Source organism: Pseudochaenichthys georgianus, chromosome 6 (assembly GCF_902827115.2).
Source record: "Pseudochaenichthys georgianus chromosome 6, fPseGeo1.2, whole genome shotgun sequence".
Taxonomy (NCBI): domain Eukaryota; kingdom Metazoa; phylum Chordata; class Actinopteri; order Perciformes; family Channichthyidae; genus Pseudochaenichthys; species Pseudochaenichthys georgianus.
The window spans coordinates 36,151,301-36,171,703 of record NC_047508.1 but is presented as its reverse complement, the minus strand read 5'-3'; the positions used below and the strand labels follow the sequence as shown (position 1 = coordinate 36,171,703).

The 20,403-nt window shown below is 42.0% G+C and overlaps 1 protein-coding gene across 1 annotated transcript in view; it reads right to left on the bottom strand.

Moving 5' to 3' along the window:
• Positions 1-365: 365 nt before the first annotated feature.
• wnt7bb (wingless-type MMTV integration site family, member 7Bb) overlaps positions 366-20,403 on the bottom strand; it is a 29,153-nt gene continuing 9,115 nt past the window's right edge. Inside the window, exons 3-4 of the mRNA XM_034086097.2 lie at positions 8,681-8,952; positions 366-3,763 (exon numbers count right to left, since the gene is read on the bottom strand). Coding sequence (XP_033941988.1) covers positions 3,284-3,763; positions 8,681-8,952 — 752 coding nt within the window. The 3' untranslated portion in view covers positions 366-3,283. The remainder of the gene's footprint in view (positions 3,764-8,680; positions 8,953-20,403) is intronic.

The following is a 20,403-nucleotide window of genomic DNA, read 5'->3' as shown; positions in this document are numbered from 1 at the left end:
CCGGGTGTCACAGGTGGGTGAGACCACCCAAGTCAGACCACTCCAACTACCCCGGAGAAAACAACATGATAAATAATCAAATTCTGCAGGATTACTTTGGATCTATTTTGTGGGAGATATTGGTTTTTCACATTCACTTTGGAAAATAACAGTTTTCCATGATCCTTCTTGCTTGTCTCCTTCTCTTTTTATGTTTCTGCTCACGTTTCTGCTTGACACAGAAATGGAGAAGACGCTCCTTTCCATGGGAGAGATAATTGACTTCTGTTCCGTGCGTGCCACAATGAAGACGGAAGACCACAGCGCATTATGAAAAAGTGCTGTGTACAAAACAACGTCAGCAAGTCAGCAAACTGCTAGATTTATTTATTTTTTGAATTTTAACGATTTATGCTTCCCTAATGCATTTGCCAGTGACTAAATTGAGCCTGGTTGGAATGTTTACATAACAGACTTCTACATCAAAATTGAATTCAAACCTTGACACACACAATGACCAGATTTAATATGTTTCTCTGTCTTTATGGAAGGATAATTTATGAAAATAATAGCTTTGGATGGTTGTTAGAACAGTCAATATGGGCAAGCGAACACTGAGCGGAAACATTCTTGTACCAACATGCGCTGAACAATAAAATGAAAAATGTGGATTCCTTACTAAGCGTTCAGCGGTACACTTTCTTGTATGTGTCATAGTACAGATTATCAATACATTAAAGACACATCAGCTTTCTTTTTGCAGGCAATATATCAGAACAAGGCAACAGTATATGTTAGATATGTTATATTAATAAGTTACTGAGTAAATATGTAAATCTATATATATGACAATTGTGTTTGAGCCATTTGAGTAACGACCATACTGAAATAAAATAAGTTAAAGACCGATGAACATACAAAATGCTAATCATGCAAAATGCAAGACTAGCGCCTGTCGCTAAACCTCTAAAATGTCTGGTAATTATTAATGTGCAAAGGTTATAAAAAATATCTAAACCCATTAATCAAAAAATAATAACCAAGACATAAACTGGCCTGTTTAGTCCATCAACCTCACATGACCTTTACAAATATGGTAATATAGATTAAAGTTGAATAGAAAAACATGAATTTGTCAACGAAACAAAAAGTCATTATAAACCACTAAACATACACAGCCTAAAGACTATGGTACATTTAGCATTGTTTATACTGCATTTATTAAAGGAATCATGTGAAATATTGTGAAATCCATTATTTACCTTCTTGTTGAGAGTTAGTTTAAAAGATTGATACCACTCTCATGTCTGTGTGTCAAGTTTGGAGCTAGCCACAAGACAATTAGCTTAGCATTGTGAAAGAGCTACTGTAGCTTGACAATTACCCAAATTCAACTGAATAATGATTTGTGGTTTTACAGGGAGTTATATGCTGTTAACATGCCTCAGAATACAACATCAAGGAGCGCCTTGTTATCACCAGAAACCAGCGGAGACACCCCACACAGGTACTGTTGTCTATCAGGAAATAATTGGAGCAGCTAGCTATTTTTTTATTTATTGGTTTGGCCCTCATTCCAATCCATTAAGATAACATTGTACTTCAAAGTTAATATCAATGATCAGAGGAGGAAGAGACGTCACTGAAAAAGGAGGTTTTCCAAAGTCATTTCAAAGAGAGAACAAAGGCAACAGTTGACTGCTTAAGCTTTGACCCACTGTACTTGCTGTAGTGTTGAAACCTACATCGTTGTATCACCATATTCACAGAAGCATTCGGTGAGTATGGGCTAACTGATGAATATAGTCTCCAAAACTTTGAAAACAAATTGTAACACATTGGAATGATCCTTTAAGCAGAACAAATATGAGTGACAACCATCAGACCAAGCATTGTGTTTAGAGAAAAAGTGGATACTTTTAACTATAAATGATCTTCCGGCAGCATAGCAGGCTCAACATCTTTGGGTTTTGATATCTCTGCTATAATATGCATGGGTGGGTTGTTGTAATTAATTATCATTCAACTAATCACACTTTGAAATACACTTTCCGTATATCCCTTTAAGTTAAAGGTAGACTGGTTCAACTCCAACCAATATTTTATCAATAAACTGCCAAACTGAGTCAAATGGGAGTTTATTTAGTTCTCATGAGTCGTATCTGAGTAGAAAATATCAGTGCAGCACTCAACAACACATCCAGCAACATGTCAGCTTTGTGTTTAATAGATTGAGGAAGGATCTCTGCAGTTAAAGGAGTTTTCTTGCTATACTGTCTATCAACTGAAATTGCAAAAGCATCCAAATATATATTACTGCTTGGGGGGGAAAGGACTACAAACAAGGTTTGCTACAGTAAAAAAGAACCAAGGTTTTTGAATGTGAAACACACTGTAATGACGTTTTTGTTGACAACACACCAGTAGCAATGAAACCTTTTTTCTTTCTTTTTTTTAAAGAAAATATAAAGTGTTTTAGGGATTGGGGGGTCCTTTTCTAATAGACACACATTTTCAGTCAGAGTTTCTAAAAGGTATTTTTCTTTAAACTTAGTACAAAAAAAGACATCTCTACCCGTTAGTGCTTCGTTTTAAGATACTATAACATAAATAAACAATTTATTTTCAGTGTTCAGAACAGACAGTTCCAGTGTGACTGGAAAACTAACATACTCTACCATATTCCAGTTGGCAGCAGAGGGTTTAACAGAGTTCTCCACTCAGATGTTGGCGCACCCCAACGCACCATACTTACAAAATGTTCTTCATGTCTACAAAACCTCCAACATAAGCCCCAGCTAATTTGGGGGGTTCATTCGTGTCAAGATTCACTTTTTTCGAAAATAAGACAAAATCCTTAAAAGTTTTCAATCAAGGACTTGACGAATCTGTTCCAGTCACCCCGCATCAGCTGCTGTCATGTTGATCAACTCCCAGGTTACTGTGTTTCCTCTCCGAGTCTCCTATGAATTTAACAATTACAAATCCCAGAGTTCACACCGGCCTCATTCATTACCTGTAGTCCCAACTTCACTGTGGATACATCAGTACATGAGCACAATCTCTATGCAACAGTAAAGTTCTGGGGTATTACCTACGGATATTTAGCATTTACTTTCTGAAAAGAAATAAGATAGTTTCTGCTGTGCAAAACGATGCCATGAAGAGCTGGTAGTGTAAATTCCATTCCTTTATTTCAAAATCTCTCACTGGTCCACGTCACACATTTATCTCGCTCGTTCGAGTCTTCCTCATTCAGCTTGTCCTTGGCGCCTCACTTCCTGGCACTGAGTTCCTTGCGTCCTTATTTGCAGGTAAACACCTCCGTCCTCTCACTGCACGTGTTGCACTTGACAAAGCAGCACCATTGGAACTTACAGTTGCACTGCCACACTTTGGTGTACTGGTGTGTATTGTAGCCCCGCCCACAGCACATGAGGTCGCAGCCGTCTGTATGTGGCGAGGTACGGTTGCACAGGCGCCCCTGGGTGCCCACGCTCCCCGTGGCTGTGTCCTCCTCGCAGTAGTTGGGCGACCTCTCGATGTAGACGAGGTCTGTCTCCATGGGCTTGCGGTAGCCCTGAGTCTGCTTCACCTTGAGGTGGGTGGGCTGGCGCAGTCGGCTAGCCCGGACCACCTCCACGTGCACGGCTTCGTTGTACTTGTCCTTGAGTAGGTAGCCAATCTCTCGGAACTTGGGAAGGGTAGTCCAACACGTTTTGGTGGTGCAGGAGCCCGAGACGCCGTGGCACTTGCACTCTAGCTTCATCCTTTCTTCTAGTACCTGAAGAGAAATAGAAGAAACACAACTTTAAACTGTGGGTTTTCTTCGGAAGTTTTTCCTTGTACGATGTGAGGGTCTAAGGACAGAGGGTGTCGTATTGTCATACTGATATTCTGTACAAACTGTGAAGACCACTGAGACAAATGTAACATTTGTGCTATATAAATAAACATTGATTGATTGATTGATTGATTGATTGATTGATTGATTGATTGATTGATTGATTGATTGAAAACATTTGTAAAACTGCAGCAAATATGGACATGAAATTAGACTCCAAACTTGTTTGAAAAAGAACATTTAAAAGAAATGTGTCTTTACAAAAACAATGTCCTTGGTGCTCAGTTCACAGGTTTGTTCAGAGGCTAGATTGGGAATATTGGAACCAAAACTGGAGCTTCTGAGGCTTCCCCCCTGTTCGCGTCTAGTTCCTGGTGCCATTAGAATCATAGCTAGATTATAGACACATCGATGTAAGTCAATCGCATCCGTTTATTCTCTCTCCACAAACATCGCCAGATACTGGTGTAGCCAGTCACTCACATTTGTGGATTTGTTGATTGGTTCTAAGGTGCTACAAATTGGACCAAAATGTCACAAATTGAATGACACACACACACACACACACACACACACACACACACACACACACACACACACACACACACACACACACACACACACACACACACACACACACACACACACACACACACACACACACACACACGTAGAATAAATTACATCTTAACATGGTAAGTAATGCATATTTACAAATTACTACGTATTTTCTTGGATATGACTTTACAAATACAAATACAAAAAGTTGTTTATGGATAGCTAAATAATTGTGGTACACGTATGAAGTCGTCTGTGGGTTACGTTTATTAAAATAAATAAAAACTTCCATCAGATGTTTATCAGGTTTTTGTGTGTTACAACTGTGTGCCAATGGGGCATTGCTTATCTGCAACCATTATTTGACTAAGTGGTGATTGTGCTGGCAGCACATACTGTTAATTCATTTATGCCAAAGGTACTTAAATCAAATCAAAATTTGGCTTGAGGTCAGAGCGAGACATATCTCTAAGAAGTAGGTAAATCCAAGCGTATCTGAATCCTCTGCCATGGATGACATGCAGTTTCTTGCCCCGAGGGAAGGAAAATTGCACACACTCGTAATATTCCATCCTGTAATTTTGTCTACCTTCCATAAGCCACATCAAAGACAGAGACAAATAAACATGGCTCTTGTAAAACTATCAATCATCTTGGATAATTTGAATCTAGATGATTTAGTCAATAATTGTTGCACAAAACAAACTCAATCAATTGTTTACAGCTGGACGAGAAGCTTGGGGTTTATTTGACCGCTTCAACAATGTGATAGAAGAAAGCAATGTCGCCACATGCATGAAAGTGGATCACAGTTACATATTCAGATGCTTTTAGTCAAAGAGTCAACATTTTTTAGGTTATTCCCATACGCAGACTTGGACTTAATTTCTCTTTGAGGTTATTTCCAACATATGGTGCACAGGGCAGAATGTCTTCTCTTCGAGGCCTAATCCTGCGGCATATGGGAAATATTGTGCGCTGTCGTCAGTGTTTAAGTGTCAATCCTTTGCCCGATGGGAAAGTCAAAGACCTACTCCAAATCAAAAATGTACCCTCTTCATTTTCTGCAGAAGTCTGCTTAAAGGCAAAGGAAATGAGGAAAGAGGTAGTGGAGTTGGAACGGGTCATATGAACACGTCTCTAGTAGTCCTGACATGACTCTTTTACCCAAATCAGGAATCCCCCCACTTGCTTGAACGAAGTGTTTGTCTTTGTTGTATAAGACGTAAGTTTGGTTGGCAGGGCATTTTTCCAGTGCAGCTTTTTCCTGGCACGTCGCCTCGCCAGAAGCACAACTCATCATTTATATCAGACACTTACGAAATGTACACATGGGTTGTTCAATATCTATGTCTGTCGTGTCTGCGGACTCATGTGGTCACATGTTCCCGATTCTAGGCCATTTGATTGAAAAAACATGAGCTCCCCTGACTGCAGTACATAAACGCCGGGGTCAGCTGTCAATCACGCCTTGCATGTTGATTCAGAATGAGGATTTCCAAAAATGTACAGCGCAAAAACCACAAGGAATGCCTAACATAAGGAGTCTGACGGATGCATGGAAACATTTACTTAAACTGTGTCCATCAAAGCCTCGCATCGGTCGCTAACTAGTCCAATATGACCAGATTCCCATCTAGAGATCACTCGTCAAACACATGTCGCCGGTGCAAGATGAAAGAGATCTGGTGATTCACTGGGTGTTCTCTTACATTCCGGTTAGTCGCAGAATTTATTTGCAATAATGGTTTCTGTTTCCACAATGCTTCTTATCGGTGATTACAAAACACAATCTCAGCTGAATCACATTGGCTGAACCAATTCCTTCCTCATCAGGATCACTTTTATCAGCTTGTTTTTCTTTTGGACGCTTTCTCTATACAAATGTCGATGCCACTTGCCATCACATGATACGTAAATGAACAGAAATGACATGCAGTGGACATGGAAAGCTATCGCAATCAATACAACTACACCAAAACTATTCTTCACAGTAAAGATATCACAGCAGAATGGGAAGTGCTGTATATACAGTATGTGTCTGTTGGCCAAATGTGATGCCGATCTGTCAAGGTCTAGACTACATGCAAATCCCAGTCTGAACTCCAGTCCAAAGCCCGGTGGTAATCCACCAGAAGCTGTTTGGTATCTGCCAAGAACGCGAGAAAAACACTAACTTATGCACTTCTGTTAACAGAAAGCAATAATGAGGAGATGCTAAATGCATATGCGAATCACATTTATAAACTATGAGCTCAGACCTCTGCATCCCTAATAACCTCCTCCAGTCTAAGAGAGATGTCGGCTTTACACCGTCTCAGCAAAGAGGAAATCTGACTTTTACACATCCTCTTAGACTCTGAGTTTCCGAGCCCCAGAGTCAGAATAGCAACAGTGCCAACTCCAACCCTGAGTGTCCAGCATGCCAGCACCCTGGCATGTAGCACAGACCCTATCAGTCTGCTGTGTTAACACCGGCATTGTCGGCCTGCTTTCACACCCTGAATAGACGCAGTCAAATGGCAGTGACATGTTTTGGTACTGTGCAGAGAACTGCAATAATACCCTGTTCCTGACTTTACACTTCATAATTCCATGAAAGGAAAAAGGGGATGGCATCTTTCCATCTGGCAACAGTTGCCCAGGCCCCATTTTCCCAGTGGACACGATAAAGCCCAAGTTATTAATTAGATCCATTTGTCAACATAACATAATCTTTTATTTACCTCTCACACTTTCTCTTGTTTCCTCCCTTCATGACTGTTCTGGGATGACTAATAGAAAACAAACAAGTCCATGAAGAGGTTTGCAATGCACTCGCCCAGAAATAAAAGACGCCCTCTTAGAAGGAAAGATATGTCAATAATTGGCTGAAGCAAAGCAAGCTGCTGAACCGGGTGATCCACCAGACAGCAGATTATTCAATCCCAGTCCTTTGTCACATGACTGACTGTTAGCTCTTTATCGGGGACTGTTTGCTCTTCTGCAAAGGAACATACAGCACAGGCATACTGCACGTATGCATCAATGCTTGAACTCATGCACGTGTTTTCAAGAATTGAGTCATAAAATGCTTTGTGTTTATGAAGGAAGAATTGTTCACCTCATCAAGTACTCATGTACAGGATAATTATTTTACATCTTGGATCTAATTTCCCTTCATTTCTATCACTCAATATAAGATTACACGAGCCAAAGTAATTGATGAGATCTGGGAGTCCAGCAACAAACTAAGTGGAGAAAGTTAAACCATCTTCCAAGGCCAACCTGTAACAAAAAAAGATTATCTAGTCATCTGGATTTTTTTGTGAAAACAAGATGGAGCTCGCCTTAAATGCTTACAAAAGGGATGCACGGGAAATCTGCAAAAGTACATGAAAGTACACTTTGATGGTCTACCTGCATGTGCCATCCGACCGCTGCAGCTCATCCAGAATGCAGCGGCTCGTCTGGTCTTCAACCTTCCTAAATTCTCCCACACCACGCCGCTCCTCCGCTCCCTCCACTGGCTTCCGGTAACTGCTAGAATCCACTTCAAGACACTGGTACTTGTGTACCATGCTGCGAATGGATCTGGCCCTTCCTACATCCAGGACATGGTTAAACCGTACACCCCAGCACGTGCTCTACGCTCTGCATCAGCCAAACAGCTCGCTGCACCCTCGCTGCGAGGGGGACCCAAGTTCCCATCAGCAGAAACAAGTGGGTTTGCTATCCTGGCTCCTAAATGGTGGAATGAGCTCCCCATTGAAATCAGGACAGCAGAAAGCTTACACACCTTCCGGCGCAGACTGAAAACTCATCTCTTTCGACTCCACTTCGAGCGATAGAACTATTAACAAAGCACTTATATACTAATAAAGGACTGGCTTATCGAAAGCCAGTTGAGTATCACTTGAAATGTTTTGCTCTATGAAACCTGATGTACTTTATGATTCTGTTTTCTTCTAGTATCTTCTTGGTCGAACGCACTTATTGTAAGTCGCTTTGGATAAAAGCGTCAGCTAAATGCAATGTACTGTAATGTAATGATGGAAGGTTTTAACTGAAAGCGAAATAACTTTAATTTGTTTGCCCTTTCTGACAACTATCTGATCTAACCACATTCCTGGATTTCAGCAGTTACCTTCATATTTGATCTTAATGAAATAATACATTAGAAATACCCTTTAAAATGGTTCATTATTCTTAAAAGATTTACATAAGTTGCTCAATTTCCAAATATCCACATGTTTGTATTAAAAGGGCTTTGCTGTGGCTTACTTTTGAATAACATCTGGGATTACCAAAAACCTTTACCTTTCTCCCTGCTTCATTGTTATGCAAGTTCATCAGGCGGCGCGGCGTCTTTTTAATCTCACGGGCATCCACGAAGCGGCGAGAGAACTCGATCCCGTACTTGATGTCGGCCGAGCAGCCGCCCCACTTCCAGCCTTCCTCCTGGTTGTTGTAGCCCTGCTTCTCCCGGTCGCAGCCGCACTGGCTCAGGTTGCCCTGGCTACAGGCTGCTGTGATGGCGTGGGCCACCCCCGCCGCTGTGATGGCGTAGGTGAACGCTGCTTCCCGACTGCCTGAAAAAGGACGAAAAGGACTTAATTTAAGGAATACTGGAATTAAATAAGAGTAACTTTATCCGCTGTGGGACAATTAGGATTTCTGATTCTTAATCTAATTCATAACACACATGTAAACATATCACAGCTATCCATTTGACGTGGTTCTGTGAACCTTAAACCCAGACCCATTTTGTTAATCACATTCAAAAAGCTTCCAAAGATGTTTAAGTGAGAATTTTAGCATGTTTTAATAATATTGTTGTTTTAATAATATTGTCATTTTTATTGTTGACCGTGCTCAACTTCAGTACAGCAACGCAGCACTCCAGTCACATTATGAGTTGCAACAGAAAATGTTGACCTTGATAAACCGCACTGCAACTTCAAGCCTGCTCCATCCTCTCTAGATAAGCTACCAACGTCTCCTTCCCTCTCCCAAACAGCCTTCCTCCTGCACCTTGGTGGAAATGTGGTCACATTTCCGACCGCAGAGTCCTTGGGCCCAGCCGGCAAGAGTGCAGTGTTGGAATTCCAACGTGGGGAGAGCTGGTCTAGGTGCTGTCCAAAGTGCTGAATTCCTCCACAGGAGCACCTTGTACTGCTGCCCACACTGCGAACAGCTGGGGGCTGCAGGTCTGACTGCAGGTCTGACTGCAGGTCTGACTGCAGGTCTGACTGCAGGCCTGACTGCCTCATGCTCACTGATGAGAAGGGAGACTATCTGAGGGGCAAGAGCCACAACCAAGACTGCACACGATACGATCAAGAGCTAAACCCAAAGAGGAGATTACATTTGACCTGTGCTGAGTGTTATTCCTAAACATTACTGTGTGGAAATCACATTAAACACATTTTTTTAAATGTGTGATGATCAAGTAAAATTGAATCTGCTTCGGCTTATGCAACCGGTTACAATGCAAAATGCATAACATCAAGCAAAAGTATTACGCCGCTCTTATACAGTCTACGCTTCTAATTTTAATAACACATGTTAGATGGACGTTTGAATGATTCCTTTGGAATCGAAGATAATTTATTATTTGTTTTGTTGAGTGAAAACACCAGAACTCAATGTGATGTCTCCAAAAAAGAATGATATAATGAACCAGCAAATGCTCCACGTGTTCCTTTATAAATGACCTAAAAGATTACTTCGCTTTCCAAAATCGTTGTTGATATTTTTTCTGTTGATCAACTTTATTTTTTACACTTTTCACGTTTTTCTCACAGAATCATGTAATGAAATAAAAGTCCTTTGGAATAAATGATGGAATTAAGATAAAAAGGACAATAAAGGACAATGGTACACATTTAGCCTAAAGGTCGATGTACCCGTGCCATTCCACTATTTTCTCTTTCTAAATATCTCAAGAGTTCTCTACACTCTCCTGATGGCTGCAGAGGCCTGCCTCCCCTGGTCTAAAACAGACTGTGGGCTATTACAACCTCAGTCTTCCTTCAACTGGCAGTAATCTGGAAGCGGCCGAGCAGCAGAAACAAGGCTAACCGCGGAGCAGAGAGGAATGTCTTTTGATGTATGTTGTGTAATGTACTCTGTTGCAATTATTTGGATCTCTAGGTAAAATGCATTTTTCTGCACTTCAGACAACCAAAAGCTCCTTGATGATTTATCATTTCCTCAATGGCTTTCACAGAAACAGCCAAGAAGCTTGTCAGAACAGTTTGGCAAACAAACTCCACTTTATTACGTCAGATCCAAACAGTAACTCCAGTGTTCTGGACATCATAACCTGTCACTGCACGCTGCAGACGAGTTGGGTGTGAAAAGCAAAGGATATTTCAAACCTTATTAGATAAGTTGTTTGTAATTCTAGTAGCATCTAGTAGGACACACTGTCATACAATGTGATGAGTTATGCCTGATTATAATCAAGTTAAATCATAATCCACTATATTGAACTATTTGGCTGCAACACGCTAAAACATGTCCTGTGAGACATATTTACATTTTTAAATTAATGGAGTTAAACAAATATACAAAACTGTCTGCGTGCATAAGGGAGCTGCAAAACATTCAGTACCTACAATAAATAGACCGTCAGACACTGCAGGCGCACCCACATTCGTGTCTACCAAAAACCAAAATAATATCCCAAAATGAGCAAATGGAGGAAATGTTTACATCTGCAGCAGCAAAGTACATCAATAAAGTGGAAATTATAAGGACATAAAACACAAAAATGCCTCAGCATGGCCTGTGTAATTTCCCCTGACCAAATAAACTTTTAACAATTTTATAAAGTTACTACGCGTAAAATCTTTGCTTATTTTAACTAAGTGAATGGGCCCAGACAGTGCGGTCAGATAGAGCCAAGGCTGCTAGCATTAGCTGGAGTCTTGCCTTGGTATGACTGCTTCGCATTAAGCAGAATAGTAAAATGTACTTATCTGTTCTGGTTTATATTTGCCTATTGCCTAATTGTATTGCTCTTTTTGCACTACATATTCCGTGCCTAAGTGCAGCTTTTATATTTCATTTCCTCTTCTTTCTTCCGAGGGATTTTTTTGCACCTCTTATTCTAGTCTCAGGGGCATTTTGTGAACTCTCAGACGTTTTCACCCAAAGCCACTGTTAATTTCCTATCTTGGCACTGGTGCTGCAGAGCTAATACCACGGCCACAGGTTTGCCTGGTGGGGACTGACTCACAACCACTTGCTCCTTCGGTTAGCAGCAGAGCTGTGCCCCACCAGCTTGTGGTAACAATCTGCTGCCCCCACCTCACACACATGCACAGATGGAGGCGCGCAACCATAATGGAAATGCATTCACACGCATTCATATGCACGGAAATCCTCAGTGACCGGCCACATAATAAAAATACACAACACGCTCACACCGCCCTCCACCCTCGCACACATACACTGTTAAAAACACATTTGCACAAACAGAGCGTCACTGTAATGTTTAAAACAGGATAAAGGCAGTTTCCAGAGAAAGGGTGGTTCCCTGAGCCGTCGATGCTCGCCCATTTCTGGGCCCATTGAGTTGTGCTGCTCATGGGGAAAATGATGATGACGGGGCTTGTACTGGTTGTCACCCCCTGGTGGGTCTGGCAATGCCGAGGCTCCGCATGGCCATAATGAAAGCCAATTACACAAGCCATGGAACGGTGCGATCAAGACCCTCTTTTTTCATTGTGCAATGAACCAAAGAACATCGGAAATCAGATGTTTGAAATATGTTGTCTGCTGCGTATATATATCCTTGTGAATGGAGCATTCAATCTGCCTCTTGCCGATTCAATCACATTATGTATGACGAATCTTAATATTAACAACATATAAACTACAATCAAAACTTTCCCTCCATTCAAATGCAGAGTTATGCTTGAACTCTAGTCAAAACTATTTCAGGGCTCAAAGGTTTTTCACTGAACAAAACAAATTCATAAATATGACCACAGCAGGGAAACAATGCTCTGTTGTCTTGTGTCGGATGTTGTGCGTGCAGCATCGCTTTACACCCGTGCCCTCAGGAAAAAGGCCCTGCTTTGCTTAACAGCCGTGTGGTTGATAAAAAGCGGAGGAGAAAAAGCACCCATCACAGCAGCTGAAAGCCCAGCAGAGCCTGGCCCCAGAGTCCTGACACCCCTCCAGGAGGAACCACCCTGGGATAGCCTCGCTAGCTGCCAGTGGAAAATTGGAGTGACCAAAAAAACCTCAATGAACTTGGAAACATCCAGAGGAGAAGAATGAAGGAATATTAAACCAGATGTCTAATGGAGTTTAGTGGCAAGTGTCTGGTACACTATCCAAGAAAGTATGGAGGAAGAAGATTAGTCCAGCTACACTTAAAACAGGTACAAGCCTTAAAAAACAAGCAAGTGACTAAAACCAGAGATGTAATGAAAGCTACTGGCTCAGAATGCATTGGCCTTCACATTAACTGACCAAACCACTTTGGACCCTTGGCTGAAACTGGGACACAAAAAGAAATCTCTGCATGTAGTGGCTTGCCGCTAAAATGGCAATCTGTGTTTATAGCCGGAGGCAGGCACACCGCTAGACGATTTAACATGACACAGCATGGAGATTTACAACCGATGATACTTTACGGGCAGTGCTGGTGTAGCAAAGGCTAGCTGATGTAGTAACACTGCCGCTGAACCTCAACAGGACATGGTTAGGCTCTGTTGCTGACAAGAGAGAAAAGGGCAAAGATACAGTTGCAAGAAAAAGTATGGATTCTCCACACATAGCGTTGTGTGTTCCAACTCAGCTGTTCCTTCCAAACAACTCAACTTTGGTTTCATCCGTCCACAGAATATTTTGCCAGTAGTGCTGTGGAACATCCAGGTGCTCTTTTGCAAACTTCAAACGTGGACAGCAGTGGCTTCCTCCGTGGTGTCCTCCCATGAACTGCATTCTTGTTCCGTGTTTTACGTATCGTAGATTCGTCAACAGAGATGTTAGCATGTGCCAGAGATTTCTTTAAGTCTCTCGCTGACACTCTAGGATTCTTCTTCACCTCGTTGAGCATTCTGCGCTGTGCTCTTGCAGTCATCTTTACAGGACGGCCACTCCGAGGGAGAGTAGCAACAGCGCTGAACTTTCTCCATTTATAGACAACTTGTCTTACCGTGGACTGATGAACATCAAGGCTTTCAGAGATACTTTTGTAACCCTTTCCAGCTTTATGCAAGTCAACCATTCTTAATCGTAGGTCTTCTGAGAGCTCTTTTGTGCATGGTTCACATCTGGCAATGCTTCTTAAGAATAGCAAATTCAAAACTGGTGTGTATTTTTTATAGGGCAGGGCAGCTTTAACCAACACCTCCAATCTCGTCTCATTGATTGGACTCCAGGTTGGCTGACTCCTGACTCCAATTAGCTCTTGAAGAAGTCTTTAGCCTAGGGCAGGGGTGTCAAACTCAAGGCCCGGGGGCCAAATCCGGCCCGCGACTTAATTCAATGTGGCCCGCAAGAGCATACAAAGAATATAATAAGTTTATTATACGGTTACACGCCACTTTACAGGAGCACGTTGCCCATAAACTACATGTCCCACAATGCATCTTGTTTTGTGACATGCGCACTGAAGAGACTTGCAATTATTTGCCCTGGACTTCTGCTTTCAGACGTAGTTAATTATGAAGTTATTACACTATCCGGTAATAATCCAATGCAGAGGAAGTTATGTATTATAATACATTATTTTATATATATTAAATATATTATATATGTATATATAAAGTCTTAAAGTCACAACCGGCCCTTTGAGTGCAACCATAATGCTGATGTGGCCCGCGATGAAATTGAGTTTGACACCCCTGGCCTAGGGGTTCACATACTTGTTCCACCCTGCACTGTGAATGTTTACGTGGTGTGTTCAATAAAAACATGAAAACATATCATTGTTTGTGTGGTATTAGTTTAAGCAGACTTTGTTTGTCTGTTGTTGTGACTTAGATGAAGATCAGAACACATTTTATGACCAACTTATGCAGAAATCCATGTAATTCCAAAGCGTTCACTTTTTCTTGCATATTGTAGGGACTTAAACACAAGGCTACAGGCCACTGCTCTATCCAACAAATAAACCCAAAGTCAGTTTTGTCGTGTCTTTTTTCTAGATGGTGAAACGACAAATGTACACCATCTAGAAAATCTATTTTGTATGTTTTGGTTACTATGATGACCAAACTCACCTGTTTAGAGAAGCTATTGTATATCTATTGCTTGTTCAGCATTACTTTAATGTTGTATGCTAATGTTTAGCATCTGACTCTGCAAAAGCTGCTGATAACCAGATTCACATTCTTTGTTTGTGTCAGTATGCTAAGCCACAAGAAGCACTGAAGAGAGCTGATGATTTACAATTCAGCGCAGATACAACTTTATTTTGGCAAAGGTGAGGGGGACCGGATACAGTAAGAGGGGAGGAGAAGAAATTCAGCTGATGAAAAGGGCTCGAGAGAAGTAGTTTAGGCTGGAATACTGGTGGTGGTCTTGCCAAGCAACAGGAAAACACACACACACACACACACACACACACACAGAGAGAGAGAGAGAAGCAGAGCCCAGCAGTGCAGTTGAATGGCCTCTCCACACAAGCCAAGCCTGTTGGTGGAGCAGTGAAGGGGAAAGCTTTTTAAACCCCCCTCATCCCGGACATGCACTCACACCCCGGGGACAGTGGAGGGTTGGATTGCATAAGAAATGACATCTCAAAAAGTCAACGATACACTGAAGTTTCAGAGCTTCATATCCATTAAGTACAAAGACATCCTGTCACACACAAATGGCACTACAGTGGACAAAGGGACAAGTGTCACCTGCTGGTGGCTGGGGGTCTTTACACTTGTGCTGATGTTGACTGCAGTAAAAAAAAAAAACAGTAAAGGGAACTACATTTTTTCTTCTAGAGGACACAGCAGCAAAAAATTCCCCAAATTCACCACCACTCTGCCCCGATTACCCATTTCCAAGGTGGATAGGGAGATAGTGACTTCAAACTAACTTATTCTGGCTACTCAGTCTGCCTTGCTGCACTTCCACTTTCCTGATGAAGTGAAAACCCTAAAGCCGAGGAAGTCACTATACTCTTAAAAAAAAAAAGGGAAAAAAACTATAGAGCAAGATCAATGCTTAATACGAAGAAAAGCACGTCAGCAAAAATGGAATCTAATAAAAATCTTAGATACTTTGAGGCGTTTCGTAGCACTAATTGTACGTATAACTTCATGAAAACTATTCAAAAAAATATGTTTCCACACTGTACATATATAATAAAGTTATGACACTGAAAAACACGCTCGAACCAATGCCTTGACGGCGCTGGAACAGTGTCTCCAGGGCTCCATGGAAGGGGAAGAAAATTGGAGGAAAACCCCTTGCTTTGTATACCAATCACTGAACTGACTACACTACTACTGTTTTCCGTTCCGCTTTAGGTACCGTTGCTACGAACATATGCTCCCAGCAAATTATAGAAAAAGTTTGTGGTCTGTGAGGTTTGCAGCTTGAGGAATTAGCACAGTCTTGTTCCTGTGCAATAAAATAATATTGTTTTACCAGAACTAGGCCCCACATTCTCAGTGTACTCACATCATGGAGCTTGGGAAGTGTCACACTTTGGCACAGCCGCTTACTGTAGGGTCCCGAGTTTGATTCATATAATAAGGAGGGCTTTGAGCTATAAAGCTAAAACAATTATAAGGGTATTTAACGTTGCCGGTATTAAATGCTGAGGATTGAAGTAAGCTGCCTCCCAGGCATAGAAAATTGGGCTAACATCTCAAACGCATCCTTTTTCTTCCCTGATCTCCCTGAGGTGGAGATAAAGCTTCTCGACTGAATACCGAGACTTGCTAAAACAGGCACAAATCTGCTTCCCCCTCTTTCATCCTAATAACGAGAACGAATCAGGACCTCACCTGCTCAGATCTGGAAATGTAGGCCTGTACAGTATGTGCCCAACACGGTAATCATCAAGTTCATTTGAGGACAGAGTGGAGGATTTTCCTCAATTTCAATCCCATTTGACTTTGTTTCATCTTCAATGGAAACATATTTACCGAGATATATATCAATCCCACATCATATCAGTGTAAACATCATTATCCACATCACTATAATCAGCGAGTCAAACATGCCACTGATGACATGTTTCCTTTCTCATTACAACAGAAACCTCCAGACCTAGCATTTCCATATTCACTGATGTTCATCAAACCCTCAAATAAAGCCCAGGTCTCTTCACATCCTCTTCCTCCTACCAGTGTCTCTTTGCCTCAAACCCACTAGCTCTCGCTCTCACCTAAGTGGGCCAGTCGCGGTGTGATTGTTGGCACATGTAAATGTCCAGTGGCGGCCTGCGTGTAGAGAATACAGTGATCGGCCTGGGATTGTGTGGGACAAAGCGCGCTGTGAGATTACAGTTGATCCTCTCGCATCCTGTTTCCTCCTGCGTCTAGCGGCCCTGGCAGACACAGACAGACGCAGATCCCACCGATAACGCCGCAGGGAGGGGAGGGGCCAACGACTCACACATATACAAGCGCAGGGGCCCGAGGGCCAGGGTCCACAACGACCCCGGGCCACGTCAGCAGACAGACAGTGGGTGGGTGGGCAGGAGAGAGAGCAGGGTGAGGGAAAGGAGAGGGTCCCCAGCTCCCGGCACACCCACACAGTCTGAGACAGAGACAGAGCTGATGAATGAACAAGGGGCCTGGCCATGATAGCGCTGTTTGGACGCGAAGGACGAGAGGACCCACCCGAGATACAGACACATGTTGTGGGCAGGGGATGTGAGGCGAGACATTGGGAGAAAAACGAGATGACCTTTACCAAGCCGTGATGCCCACAGCCCACACACTGTAGAACAACAGCCCATCAGAATCCCCTATCTGATACAAGTGAGGGGAAACATCCTACACATTGGAACACACACACATGTATACGACTGCTCTGTTTCCTCTGGACTCATATGGAGGAGGGCAGAGAGGATTACGGCTACCCACATGATGATGGGCTGAAAAATAGGCCTTTTATCCACCACCGTTCCACCATAACACAATGCACGCATCATTTCCACGCTGTTATCCGCATAGCATCAAGTGCTTGGCTGCCTGGAAGTGAATCTGCAGTTTTGCTGGGAGCTCCGCACTTCGATGCATCAGAGATATTTGATATTTTTCCGCGATAGCAGCCACAGTAATAACGATGACATGTTTTTATCTTTTTACAGCATAACAGAATTGTGTGAATGATTACATATCTGAGCGGATAACCACAATGTGCCCAAAGGCTGTACAACCAACACGAAACTAATCCCACAAAGGGGAAAACCTCTGCGGCAGTGGGATGATTGATGGTTCTTTAGGGGAGTTCACCAGTGTCAAAGTACCCAATTGTGTGCTCTTGAAAAAAAAGGCAGTTTTGAAGAATGAGTTTTTGACTCTTTAGTACACGAGGCCTAGGTATAGCCAACTCACTAAGCTCATATGTCAAACGCGATAACATTGTAGTTTTCTCATGAAGAATTTAACTCCCTCATGAAGATAGCCTTTAAAATATGGGAAGGAAAGACATTTTTTTTAAGATTTATTCGTTCTCCTTCAAGGTATTTGAATAAGCACCAGGTTGACAGTGTTTGTGGATTCAGTTTCATTATACGACTGACTCAAGGAAAGAATGTTTATCCTGTAGTTGATATTTAACTTCGATGTCGGTTTTTGAGACCGACTCACATCATTTAAGAGGAGTTTGTTGAAAAGTTCAGCTGGTCGAAATTAATATTTCAACTTGCATTTCCTTTAACTTTGTCAGAATGAGGAAACAAAGCAGGAATGGAACCGCATGGTCATTTGAATAGATTTTCTTGTCTGTTCATTATTAGCCTTAGGTTGGACGGCGATGTTGTACTTGCATTCTGCAGGGATACGATTTCACCACAAATGACCATCGACTGATTCCGAGAAGGGGAAGGATCTCCGCCAATGCATTTATAATCTGAAAGTATGTTGTTGTCCTTAAACCTTGTAGTGCAGCGTATGAGGAGAAAATGAGGAGAATTGCTGAATAAATAAACGAATGGCTATTTTAGTCCACATTATAGTATTGATTGACTACGACTGGCACTGGACTTTATTTATACTGCATCTGATTCTATGTATCAGATAACTGCGAGTTGTGTTTGCCCATGAAATCTGCTCTGAGGCCGTCTTCTGTACAACGAACAAATCCTCAAACCTAAACCTAAATACAAAAAGACAGAATAGGTCGTCTGTCAATGACTCAGGCCCAAATGGTAGCAGTTTTAACTGTGGTTAACCTTGTGAATAGAAAACCCTTATTACTTGGTTCTTGTTTTTTTTAGGGGATAACAATCTGGTTACATTAGTTTAAATAAAGAAAGGTTAAATACAACTTAAATCATCGGTAATGGACAACACAATGATTATTAAATAAGAGCCAAAGCCGCCATCAATCTTTTTGACTTAAGAAAGTAGGGTAATTTCAACGTAAGAAAGATCTTTAACAAATCCAGCTTTTTTTTAAAAGGGCATAGAGTGTAAAGCCAAAAATCCAATAACTTCTATCAACCACATCCTCTTTGTACTTGTCCTCCTCCACTAAACAGAGTACCCAGCTCAGCCCTGAGTTATGTCTGGCTCTATCTGTGTGTGAGTGACCTTTCCCCTCCTCTCTCAAGGCGCTCTGCTCGGAGCGGTCCTACATCTCCAGCTCCCGATCAAGTACGTGCCTGTCCGGGAGTTCTTTCCACACAAGTGGTTTTTAATGAACCTGCTGACTTAAACATCCTTTATCTGACTTGACGCTGGTTTGGCCCCTGCAGTCCTGGAGTCCTGGCAGGTGGATCGCCCACTGCCTTCACCACACTCTGTGCTTCCACGGGGAGATGGGTAAACAAAGGAGGGAGAGAGGGAGTGACTGGCGGTGGATACTATAAAGCAGGATGGGAAAATACAGACACGAACACACCCTCTACTTTCCTACCTTCTGCCTAAGCCTCCATTTTTTTTATCATACTTGCATTTGTTTGCCTCAGATAGACATTTCTTATCAGTTTTCCCTGTTCTCATCGTTAGCTTCTGGTCATGACACACCGCAACTTCTGACGTATACAATTTAAGAAAGAAAGAGACAGAAAGGGAGAGAGAAAAAAAAGAAGCCTTTTTGTTATAAAGTCACCAATTCTACCAACAGGTTCATTTTAACCTTGTTTTTTGACCCTGCAAAAAAAACGAAAAAAAACACTATTCCCTCTGCAGTAAAACTAGCTCACCTGCTCAAGTGCTCCATCTATTCTTGTGCAACGGGCCCGAAGGCAGAATGATTGAACTTTTGTAATATTTCACTGCCGGGACAACAAGAAACCTCTTTCAGATGAAACGCATGAATCAGGACGGTGACAAACTGGCTGGAAAGTCAAACAGAGAGTAACCAGAGCAGGCCATTTTATGACAAGGGGGCCAGTGTTGGCCTTTGATGCTGAGTGTAGCCGTTGAAAGGTGTCCGTTTTCAAGCCCTAAACGCCGACATCAAGTGCATTGCGATTTGAACAAAGCTGCAAGGTGTTCATAAGCAGGTCTTTTAAGAGAAGGGTATCTCTATTACAGGTGGTTAACTAAAGGAATGTCTGATGTTGGGACACAATATAAGGCGCTTTTTTTTTAGGTCAAGTCAAAAGATAACATTCAAGAAAGAGAAAAGTACAGTATTAAAGGAATTGATTACTTAAAAAGAGAATAAAACAACTGAATAAATACAACAGGGAAACGTTGTCACATAATACTGTTTGTGTGTAGAAGTTGAGGTACGGGGCAAAGATCACTGGCTGGATCAAAGACACGTCAACATATTATGTTAGATGTGTAACCGAAACCACATTGAGCTTTCGATGCACTCCACGCGTGGTTGAACATACTTAAATGCGCATAATAAAACGGCATCAACATATCACAGCCGTGGGATCAGTC